A 12,820-nucleotide genomic window follows, 5' to 3' on the forward strand; every position below is an offset into this window, starting at 1 on the left:
TTTTTATGGTCTGTCCAGACATCTACTTGATGGCGCGCCCCCTCCAAATGGTACCTCCAGGCCTCAAATGCCATCTTAATGGCCAGTAGCTCCTTCTCCCAGATGGTATCGTTGCGCTCAGCAGGATTGAGCTTCCTGGAAAGATAAGCGCAAGGGAAAAGGATACCAACAGAGGTGTGAGCCTGGAGGAGCACCGCACTGACCTCCACATCAGACGCATCCACTTCCACCATGATCGGCTCTATAATGAAGGCCTGCTTCAAAGCCTGGAATGCCTACTGCTCAGGAACACCCCACTGGAATGAAACCTTTTTCTGGAGGAGCCAAATGAGAAGCACAGTCAGGGAAGCCAAGCTGGGGATGAAGGTCCAATAATAGTTGGCAAACTCAAGGAGTCTCTGGACATCCTTCACTCGCCGGGAAGGTTGCCAACTAAGCAACGACTCAACCTTACTCGGCTCCATGGAAGTGCCTTCTGGAAAGATGTCTCAGGAACTCAATGGTGGTCTAGAAGAACTGGCACTTCTCCAACTTGGTGTACAAGCAGTTCTCCCGGAGCCATTGCAGAACCAGGCACAAGTGGTGCAGGTGGCTGTCCCTCGATTTGGAATAAATCAAAATGTCATCGAGGTAAACCATCACAATTGATCAAGGAGGTCCCAGAAAATGTCATTCATAAAATGCTGGAAGATGGCGGGAGCATTGGTCAACCCAAACGGCATGACCATACATTCAAAATGCCTGTTTCTGGTACCAAACGTCTTCCACTCATCTCCGGGCCAGATCCACACCAAATTGTATGCCCTGCACACTTCGTAAATACAATAGCCTCCTGGAGCCGCTCCATCAGTTCCGGAATCAAAGGAAGAGGGTACCGATTGTGCACCATGATGGCATTCAACCAATAGTTGGAACATACTGATAGAAGGATACAAACTATTCAAAAAAATCAGACCCCATGAAAGAGGAGGTGGAGTTGCACTGTATGTAAAGGACCACTATATTGCTACAGAAATGCATGAAACCAAAGATGAAAACCCTTTAGAATGTATATGGGTCAATATAAAAGGTAGAGGAGGGAACTAGAGGGACAGCTATACCGGAATTAATTCTTACAGAGAAGAAATTATAGAGGGAGTTGAAACTGTAGGAACCTTGGGTGAGAGTGATTGTGCCATACTAGAATTCAACAGAATGCAAACACAAGCAATAGAACATAATGATACCATAGTCTCAGATTTTAAAAGAGCTGATTTTAATAAACTCAGAGAGGACTTGGGAAAGATTCCTTGGATGAAAATCCTAAAGGAGAAAACAACTCAAGAATCATGGGAAATTCTGAAAAGTACGATCATAAAAGCCCAGACCAGCAAAATACCACTGAGAAAGAAAAACAAGAAATCCAAGAAGAAACCAGCATGGCTGCATAAAGATCTCTGTGACAAATTGAAAGACAAAAAAGGACAAGTACAAAAAATGGAAAGAGGGACACACAACTAAAACAGAATATCAGCAGACAGACAGAATCTGCAAAGACAAAGTCAGGAAAGTAAAGGCTCAGAATGAACAAAGACTTGCAACAAAAGTCAAAGATAATAAAAAAGTTTCTTCCAATATATAAATAACAAGAAAAAAATCAAGGAAACAGTTGGTCCACTAAAGAGAGAAGACAACAGGGAAGTAACAGGCAACACAGAGAAAGCAGAGCTGCTTAACTCATTCTTTGCAATACAATCAAGGTCTAGTGAGGTACTAATACCACTCTATAAAGCCTTAGTAAGACCACACGTAGAGTACTGAATCCAGTTTTGGTCACCACACTATAAAAAAGATGTTGAGGCTCTAGAAAAGGTGCAGAGAAGAGCAACCAGAATGATTAGGGAACTGGAAACTAAAACATATGAAGAACCATTACAGAAACTGGGCTTGGCTTGTCTAGTGAAGAGAAGAACCACGGCAGACATGATAGCAGTGTTCCAATATTTGAAGGGCTGCCACAGAGAGGGAGGGGTCAAGCTATTTTCTAAAGCAGCTGTAGGCCAGAAAAGGAATAATGGATGGAGACTGAACAAGGAGAGATTCAACTTAAAAATAAGGAGAAATTTTCTGATAGTGAGAATAATCAACCAATGGAACAGCTTGCCTTTGGAAATTGTGGGAGCTTCATCACTTGAGACTTTCAAGAAGAGATTGGACCGCCATTTGTCAGAAATGGTGTAGGCAGGTTTTCCTGCTTAGGCGGGTGTTGGACTAGATGACCTATAAGGTCCCTTCCAACTCTGTTAATCTAAGAAGACAAGGTCCCTTCCAGCTCTAACCTGATTGAACACACACATACAACTTTTTAAGGACAGGTATAAACAAACAAATGTGACATATCTATACATATTGATTTTCCCTATGCATTATTTCCCATTATAACAACAGGGAGAGAAACTAGCACTTAACTTGCAACTTAAATCTGGTGTAAAATTGTGTTGTTAGATATTTATAGTTGTAGCTATAATGAGACACAGGATATGTATAATGTGAGTATTCTCCTCTCCTGAAATGCTAATGTTCTGTATTAACATTCTTGAAGACTCGCATTCTGATTGGTCCACCCGGACCGCAACCTGATTGGTCCATTAAATGACTGTGATTGGAGCGCTAAGAATCTACCGCGATTGGCCGAGCCGATCGCAGGAGATTCAAAGCGCTGCCATTGGCCGCCGAGCCGCCGGCCGGCTGTATAAAGCCAAGCGGCTCTCACACTTTAACTGTCCTTATTCAGATGCTAAAATAAAGAGCTGATTGTTCACTTTCACGTCTCGCCTCTTATGTGACCCGATCCACCGATCTAACACTGGCGACGAAGGTGGGATCGTGAGGCGAGGACCAACTAGCACGTGGCAACGGTGACCAGCGCCCTGCAAGATGGCCAGCACCCTGCCGCCCGCTCCGTTCGACCCAGCAACCGAAGACTGGGAGTCCTACATCGACCGCTTCCAGATGTTTCTGGAATGCAGCAACCTCAAGGACGCCAACGGCCAGAGGAAACGGGCAGTATTCCTAACACACTGCGGGCCCGCGGTGTTCAAAATGGCCAAGGCGCTGGCAAAACCCACCGACGTCAAGGAGATGGACTGGGCTGACCTCGAGCCCATCTTGTGCCGCCATTACGCCCCTACCGTGCCCATCCTCATTCGTAGGCACGACTTCTACCACTGAGATCAGCACGAAGGCGAGACCATCGGCGACTTCGTGGCCCAGCTGCGGAACCTGGGAGGCCCCTGCGAATTCCCCGACCTGGACCAGGCGCTTCGGGACCGAGTCGTCCTCGGACTCCGAGACCCTGTGCTGCAGAGCCGGCTGATGGCCAGAGGCAACATCTCCCTCGCCGACGCCCTCGCCGAGGCTACCGCCGCCGAGGCCACCCGCCAGTCAGCAGCCCGGATGAGGCAAGCCAACACAACCGAACGGCCACCGACCAACGAAGCGACCCCAGCCACCGCGAAGCCCGGGGAACCCAGCCATCGAGAAACGACCACGCATCATGGCAACTTCGAACCCCAATCCGACACCGAGGACGAAGACAAGGAAATCCATCGGCTGCAGACCGAGCGCGACCGCCGGGATCGCAGGGGACGTAAGTCGAGTTTCCATTGCGCCGGTTGTGGCGGTGATCACCCCCGCTCCGAATGCCGTTTTCTCGACGCCATCTGCAGGCACTGCGAGAAGCGGGGGCACATCGCTAAGGTGTGCCGCAACAAAAAGAGCTACAGCCTGCAGCGACGAGGAAACAGCCCACGACGATGAGATGGCACCCCCCCCAGGCATCGAGACCGACCGACTGAGAGCCGGTGGAGCCACGACAGCCACAGCAGACGACTCAGCGAAGCACAGCGGCACGAGGAAACCCACCAGACGGTCGTCATCGGCCATTCATCAACCATGGACGCCCGAAAGGTACACGTGGCCCTGTGCATCGAGGACCAGCCCTGCGAGATGGAAGTGGACTCCGGGTCCTACCTCTCAATGGTTTCTTGGCACACAATCAAGCGCCTAGTCCCTACCATCCGCTGCAACGAACTAGACGACCAGAAGCTAATCCTGAAAGACTATCAGGGAAATCGCATCCCTGTGGCCGGCATCGGGCACTTTAAGGTCATGTTCAAGGACCACACCGACATCTTGCCACTCACAATCGTGGACCGGGACCGCCCCAGCTTGCTCGGCCTGCAACGGTTCGCCCTGCTGGGCATCGAGGTGACGGGCATTCATCACACAGACGAGGCCGACTGGGAAGCGACGCTCGTAAAAGAATTCCAGGAGGTCTTCGACAACTCGCTAGGCAAGTACCGAGGGCCCCCTATATCTTTCAACCTTAACCCTAACATCACCCCAATCCGCCTCAAACCCCGGTGAGTGCCTTTTGCGCTCAAGCCGAAAATCGACGAGCAACTAGACAAGCTCGTCGCGCAAGGGGTACTAGAGCCCAACGACCATGCCCGTTGGGAAACGCCCATAGTCACCCCCATCAAACCCGATGGCTCCATAAGAATTTGCGGGGACTACAAGGCCACCCTCAATCACGCACTGCAGCAAAGCGCCTACCCAGTCCCAGTAGTACAGCACCTTCTGCACTCACTGGGGGGAGGCCGGGTCTTCGCAAAACTCGACTTGGCACAAGCGTATCAGCAATTGCCGGTCGATGCAGAGACAGCCAAAGCGCAAATGATTGTTACACACCGGGGGGCTTTTCGGTGCAACCGACTCCAATTTGGAGTCAGCGTCGCCCCAGGAGTCTTCCAAAGTCTCATGGAGAGGCTCCTCCAGGGGATAAAAGGGGTGGTTCCCTACTTCGATGACGTACTGATCGCAGAGAACAGAGAACAATTGGAGACCCGTTTAAGGGCGGTGCTTAACAAATTCAAAGACGCCGGCCTTAAAGTCAAAAGAAACAAATAAAGACAAACGGCTGGCGCGGGTATTGAGCTGGGTAGAGTGGGGGTGGCCAGAAAATGATGGCGGCGAGCAGTTCAAAGCCTTCTGAAACCGCCAAACTGAGCTGTTCTCACAAAGGGGTTGCATACTCTGGGGCGACCGGGTAGTCATACCGGAAGCGCTGCAAAACAGAGTGTTGGCAATGCTGCATGAGGGACACCCGGGGATCGTCAAGATGAAAGCCCTGGCCAGAAGCTACGCTTGGTGGCCAGGGACGGACAAACAAATCGAGACATGGGTCGCCAGCTGCAGCAGGTGCCAAGAGTCGAGAGCCAACCCCCCCGCCGCCCCGGTCCTGGAATGGGAGACCCCAAGAGGACCATGGTCGCGAATACACATAGACTTCGCCGGGCCAACCAAGGGGCATACATTCCTCATCACCGTAGATGCTTACTCCAACTGGCTGGAGGTAAGCACTATGAGGGCAACAACAACAGAAGCGGTCATCAACAAGCTCAACAAACTCTTTGCAACACACGGGCTAACGGATGTCATAGTGTCGGACAATGGGCCACAGTTCACAGCACTGGCATTTGAGAAATACCTGGCCGAACGAGGCATCCGACACGCCTTGACCTCGACGGCTCACCGGCGGCGAACGGTAGAGCGGAACGGATGGTCCAATACACAAAAAAACCATCCAAAAATCGAAACCGCGACATCCAGGAAAAAATAAACAAACTACTCTTCATACAGCACATCACGCCGAGCTCGACCACGAACAAGAGCCCAGCAGAGTTACTAATGGGAAGAAAACTGAGGTCCCCACTGGACCGCCTACACCCCACCTACAACCCAGAGAAACCCCGGACTCCTCCAGCCGGAACCGGGCATTCAACATCGGGGACACGGTCTCACGCGAAGAACTTCACGGGAGACCCCTCTGGGTACCTGCACAAATAACACAGGTAACCGGGCCCGATCATACAGACTCCAAACGACAGACGGAAGAAACTGGAAGCGGCACATCGACCACCTACGGTCCAGACTAGCCGCCAGCACCCCCAACACCTCAACAACAACAACCAAGGAAAGCAGAGAGGGAGGGGAAGCCTCAACATCCAAGCCGGTAAACGACGGCAGGCCGAAATCATCAACGGCACCCCCCCCAACGCAAGCCGAACATCCCCCACCAGAAGACAGAAACGCTCAAATAAACCAGCCATACTCACCAGCAGACCTCGAACTGTCGCAGACGGGATCTTCACCTGGAAGGTACAGCCAAGCCAGCTCAACCAGCCCGGAAAGACCGAGCGAGAGCAACAGGAACCGCAACTCGACCAACCCAGGTAGTCCGGGCGGGAGCTGCGGCAACAGGCCCGGCTCACCCTTCCAGGCGGTTCCATCAGCGAAGTGGAGAGCAACGCGGAGCCCGTCCGAACCGGCCGACGATCACACACAGACTGAACCGCGCAGGTCAGCCAGACAGATTCGGAGCCCCACCTACCTGCGCAACTACGTCACGACGCTGCTTCAGACGAAACCATGAGGGGAGGGGTGTTCTGTATTAACATTCTTGAAGACTCGCATTCTGATTGGTCCACCCGGACCGCAACTCGATTGGTCCATTAAATGACTGTGATTGGAGCGCTAAGAATCTACCGCGATAGGCCGAGCCGATCGCGGGAGATTCAAAGCGCTGCCATTGGCTGCCGAGCCGCCGGCTGGCTGTATAAAGCCAAGCGGCTCGCACACTTTAACTGTCCTTATTCAGATGCTACAATAAAGAGCTGATTGTTCACTTTTGCGTCTCGCCTCTTATGTGACCCGATCCACCGATCTAACAGCTAACATCCTCATTTGGCAATACTATTCACTTAATTTAAAATGCTTGTTCATTGCCAATGTATTTTTAAACATGCATATATTTTAATAATATAATGGAGCCAATAACCACACTTTATATTCATTAATACAGAATCTTAAATAGAAGATTATGTCTTCTAAAGAAACTTCTGTAGGTACTACTATTGACTTTAACCCCTTTTTAAAGTATGAACATATAAAATCAATTAATTACAAATAACGATTTCCAAGAAAACTATATCAATTCAATTATGGTTGGTGGAGAATAAAAATGTGCTATGGCTTTGAATTATAAAGTATTTATTTTCTAACAAAGTTAATTGTAGATGACTATAACCGGTGAATTGATTCATTGATACACACACACACACACACATACACACACACACACACACCTTTTTAAGGACAAGTATAAACCTGAGATCTCTCTTTTAAACCAATGGGAGTAGAACGGATGGCACTGCAAGTTTAACAGAAGCCACTGATGATAGACAACTTTCTATAACTATCAGATCTGGTTTGCAAACATCTAGATGGAGGTTACAGTTGGAATTTTTTGTAGCTCTTTGTTGCCATTTAGTAGCTATGCAGATTTCTGCAGCCCTGATTCTGTTCATTATGGAAACTTAAATAATTAGACTTAAACTTAAAACTATAAAATGATTACTTAAATAATTAGTTATGCAATTAATTTTTGCTTTTTATGTTTATAGGATTTATTTGGGGTGAAATTAAACAAATGTGGGATGGTGGCCTGCAAGATTACATTCATGACTGGTGGAATCTGATGGATTTTGTTATGAACTCTCTATACCTGGCAACAATATCACTGAAAATAGTTGCATTTTCAAAGGTAACAAACCCTAATAAATACTAGATGCTTGACATTTTCTTTGGATGTATTTTGTTCCGTATCTATTCTTCTGAATCCATGTAAATACAGGTAGTCCATGTTTAACTATCACAGTTGGGGCTCACAACTTGGTCATGAAGCAAAACAGTCACTAAGTGTAACCACAACTGTTCTTGTGATCTTATTTCAGCTTTCTTTTGATTTACAAACCTGTGGAGGTTGTAAATCTGAGGACTGATCATAAAGTTACTTTTTCATCACTGTTGTAAGTGTGAACTGTTTCTAAATGTGGCAATTGCCACATTTAGGACTACCAGTTAGTGCTTACCATCTCAGTTTATGGTTACAAATTCTTTTAAATTTATACTTAGGTTTATTTCGACACCCAACATCTAGGACCAAGAAATGTAGGAAATTGTCACTTTCTGCTTCCTAGAAATCAACTAACTCTGCATCTCTTCTATATAGGCATGTTAGAAAACCCATGTAATGATTCCATGGACCATGTGTATATATCATTAATTTCTCCCAATGATCAGTTTTATATTATTATTACTTATAAGATGTAACACAGCCATCTTTCTCCATGTTTTATATTAAACATATATTCCATATTTCAGGCATCAAAAATGACAGAAATGGAATCAAAAATATGTGGTGATCCATTTCCATTATTAATTCTCTAAGTCCCAGGATGCAGGATGCCTTTCCTTAAGGATATCTATCTATGCTATCAGGCCCGATGGGGTGGGCACATTCCTGGTTTCTTTCCCCAAATATTGTCATCTAATGTGAGCTAGGAAGTATTCCATTTCCAGGGCAGCCCCTGCCTTGTAGAACATTTTGCCCCCAGAAAATCATAGGCATCCAACCATTTAATTTTCCACAAAATCTTGAAAACCTGCTTTTTCTCCCAAGTGTTGGGAGATTAGATTATGGTATGTTCGCATGAATTGGTAGCAGTTTTTTGTTGTTTTTATTTTTTTATGTTTTAATTACAGTTGTGTTTCATAGGTTTAAAATGTTTTTATATATTTTTTAATCTTTGGAAGCTGCCCAAAGTTGGCTGAAAGATGTGATGCTATCTTTGGAACGAATGAATGAATGAATGAATGAGCTTTATTTTGGGCATACTCTTGAATTCATAAAAAATAAAAGTGATTTAAAGGGCTGCTACAATAGAGAAAGACTTATTAATATTCTCTCGTTATTTTGTTTACAGTACAGTGGGCTGCTTGCAAGACAGAGCTGGGATATGTGGCATCCAACACTGGTTGCAGAGGCCCTGTTTGCTATTGCAAATATTTTTAGTTCTTTGCGTCTAATATCATTATTCACTGCAAATTCTCACTTGGGACCACTGCAGATCTCTCTTGGACGAATGCTACTGGATATTTTAAAATTTCTGTTCATCTACTGTCTTGTACTGCTAGCTTTTGCAAATGGACTTAACCAGCTATATTTTTATTATGAAACAAATGAACCTGGTCGCTGCAAAGGAATACGCTGTGAAAATCAAAATAATGCATTTTCAACGTAAGTTACGTTTTAAAAACCTTATTTTATACCCTGTTTAAAATTACATATTTTATCTGTATCCTTTTTCCTTTCTCAGAATGGCAATTAGATTAGATTAACCGAGTTGGAAGGAACCTTATAGCTCATCTAGTCCAACCTCCTGCCCAAGCACCATTCTGACAAATGGCAGTCCAATCTCTTTTTGAAAGCCTCCAATGATGAAGCTCCCACAACTTCCGAAAGCAAGCTGTTCCATTGGTTGATTGTTCTCACTGTGAGAAAATTTCTCCTTATTTCCAGGTTAAATCTTTCCTTGTTCCATCCATTTTTCCTTGTCTGGCCTTCACATACTTTGGAAAAAAGCTTTTGGGTTTTTTTTACCTAAGTGACTTTACCTTTCTCGACATTGAATTTTTTTTTTCCTATTTTGTTAGATAGGACCCAGTGTTCAAGTCTGTCAAGATCCATCTGGATCTTGAGCTTATCCTCTAGGGTGATAGCTACTCCTGCTAGCTTAGTATCATCTGCAAATTTGGTAAGTTCCTCTTCTATTCCCTCATCTAAGTCGTTTATGAAGATATTGAAGAGTACTGGGCCTAAGATGGAACCTTGTAGTACTTCACTGCTTATTTCCCTCCATGTAGATGTAGTACTGTTAAGGACTACTCATTGAATATGGTTTGTCAGCCAGTTACAAATCCATCTGGTGGTGATACTATGTATCCCATTTTTTCCCACCTTACCAAGAAGTAAGTTGTGGTCTACTTTGTTGAATGCCTTGCTGAAGTGTAAATTATATTATGTCTACTGTATTTGGACTACTAATTTAGTCACTATGTTGAAGAATGAAATAAGATTGTTTTGCATGATCTGTTTGTTTGTTTTTTTGAAATTTTATTGGCTTTTTAAAAACAAACATAAACAAACAAAACATAAAAACATCAAACTTTCTTCCATAAGCATACAAACAGTGTGTCGGTTGGTTTACAAATTATTTTGTGCATCCATTTTGTAGTCTTCCATTACAGTTACATTACATAAAAGCTCATATCATCAATCAAAAATTAGATATCCTAGTATCATTATTAATCAATCATTTGACTATAGTTTTATTCATTCATATTTTACGAGATAACCATAATTTACTTAATTTATTTTATAACCATTCATATTATCCTCCCAAATCTATCCTAAATACATTTTGTGGATATAATAAAAAAAGAAGTACGTCTTTATATATTTATTATTTTCTAAAAGTCTACTTATTTCATTACTGTATTTTATTATCTAACCATTGATAGAAAAGATCCCAAATTTTATAAAATTGTTTATCCTCTTGCTCTCTAATTTCAAATGTCAATCTACACATTTTAGCACATTCCAATATTTTCTTAATGATTTCCTCCTGCGATGGTATTTTCTCATTTTTCCAGTTTTTAGCAAATACAATCCTAGCCACTGTTAATACATTTACAATCAGGTATTTCAAATCTTTGCTATATGTTTCAGGTAAAATTCCCAATAAAAATATCTCTGGTTTCAAGTCTATGTTTTTTTGTCATTTTTTCCAACCACATGTGGATTTTAGTCCAGTATTTTTTAGCGTCCGCACAAGTCCACCACATATGGTAATATGAGCCAGGTGTCTGATGACATTTCCAACATTTTCCAGATTTATTCTTGAACATTCTTGCTATTCTTGTTGGGGGGAAATGCCACCTGTAAAACATCTTATACAAATTTTCTTTATAAGCTGTTGACATTGTCATTTTATAATTTTGAGACCACAATTTTTGCCATTTCTCTAAATCAATCCCATATACAAAGTTCTTCCCCCAAGCAATCATAGTTTCTTTAACTTGTTCTTCTAGTTTGATTTCTAATAAATATCCATACAGTTTTTTAATCACCTTTTCATCAGTACCTGTCAGGATCTTATCTAGATCAGCCAATTTATCATAAAAACCTTCTGTTTTAAAATCTTTATCATACCTTGAATGTATTTGCGCATATGAAAACCAATTCATCTTTATACCTTGTTCCTCTAGTTTTTGCATAGGATTAAGTTCACCCTTTTCATTCAGTATTTCCCCATATCTAACTGTTTGTTCCTTCTTGTAAATTATAGGATAGGAAAATGCTTCAACAGTCGATAGCCAGACTGGAATTTTCAAATAACATTGTCTTTTAATCTTCTCCCAGTTTAGCCACAGAGACTCCCGTATATAAAGTCTTCTAAAATACCCCTGTGTTTTAGTTCCCTTGTACCATAAAAAAGCGTGCCACCCCAACAACAAATCATGACCTTCTAATGTCAACAATCTAGTATTTCTTAATGTTATCCATTCCTTGACCCACATCAGACTTGTAGCTTGGTAGTACAACTCCCAGTTAGGCAAACCAAATCCTCCTCTAATTCTAGCATCTTGTAAAAGCTTTAACTTTATTCTCGCTTTCTTACCTTGCCATGTATATTTCAACACAATTTTAGTTAAATTTTCAAAATAGTCTTTTTCAAGCCTAACTGGAATTGTTTGGAACAAATATAAGATTCTGGGTAATATATTCATCTTGATTGTTGAGATTCTCCCTATTAGTGACAGTTGTAGATTTTCCCATTTCACCAAGTCTAGCGCTATCTGCTGTTTAAGTTTGATATAATTATTCTCTTTTAATGTACTACATCTTGCTGTCAAATGTATCCCCAAATACTTGATCTTATTCGTGACTTGAATTTTCAATAACTGCCAATTTTTCCTTTTGTCTTGATAACATATTCTTTGTCAAAATCTTTGTCTTATCTTTGTTTATTTTCAGACCAGCCACCTTGCCATATGCCTCTATCTTTTCCAATAATTTTGGTGCTGTTTCTAAAGGGTCTTCTAAGATAAAAACCAAATCATCCACAAAGGCTTGCAGCTTAAATTCTTCCTTTTTAATTTTCATTCCTTTTATACTCTTTTCATCTCTAATATTTCTGTTTAACACTTCCAAAGTTAACACGAATAGCAAAGGTGATAGTGGGCACCCTTGCCTTGTTCCTTTTCTTATGTTAATAGAGTCTGTCAATTCTCCTTCTATCATTACCATTGTCGTTTGCTTGTAGTATATAGCTTCTATTGCTTGGATAAATTTTCTAGCAAAACCCATCTGTTCCAACAATAATAACATAAATCGCCAATTCACATTATCAAATGCCTTTTGTGCATCTAGAAATATCAAAGCCATTTGTTTTTCAGGATGTGCCTCATAGTATTCCAAGGTATCCAAAATTACTCTCATATTATCTTTAATTTGTCTCTTTGGCAGAAATCCATTTTGGTCAGAATGAATAAAGTTATTTAAATATTTTTTAAGTCTTTCTGCCAATATTGAAGCAAAAATTTTATAGTCTGCATTTAATAGAGAAATAGGTCTATAGTTCTTAATTTGCAATAGATCAGCCTCCTCTTTTGGAATAAGTGTAATATAGGCTTCTGACCATGATTTGGGTATCTTTTTCTTTAACATAACTTCATTCATAACTTCTAGCAATGGAAGATGCAACGATTCTTGTAATGTTTTATAAAATTCTGCCGGAAGTCCATCTGGACCTGGTGCCTTTCCATTATTCTGCTTCTTAAGTGCTTCAGTTAATTCCATCATAGTTATATTGCT

General features: G+C 42.8%; 1 protein-coding gene across 4 annotated transcripts in view; it reads left to right on the forward strand.

The window, feature by feature from the left end:
- Positions 1-12,820, forward strand: part of TRPC4 (transient receptor potential cation channel subfamily C member 4) — a 298,467-nt gene that overhangs the window by 195,774 nt on the left and 89,873 nt on the right. For all 4 annotated transcript variants that reach the window (XM_087926046.1, XM_087926043.1, XM_087926044.1 and 1 more), the window contains exons 4-5: positions 7,506-7,645; positions 8,868-9,181. In XM_087926046.1, coding sequence (XP_087782172.1) covers positions 7,506-7,645; positions 8,868-9,181 — 454 coding nt within the window. The remainder of the gene's footprint in view (positions 1-7,505; positions 7,646-8,867; positions 9,182-12,820) is intronic.

The sequence above is a fragment of the Pseudonaja textilis genome, chromosome 2 (assembly GCF_049901715.1).
Source record: "Pseudonaja textilis isolate UNSWEBS1 chromosome 2, rPseTex1.2, whole genome shotgun sequence".
Lineage (NCBI taxonomy): Eukaryota > Metazoa > Chordata > Lepidosauria > Squamata > Elapidae > Pseudonaja > Pseudonaja textilis.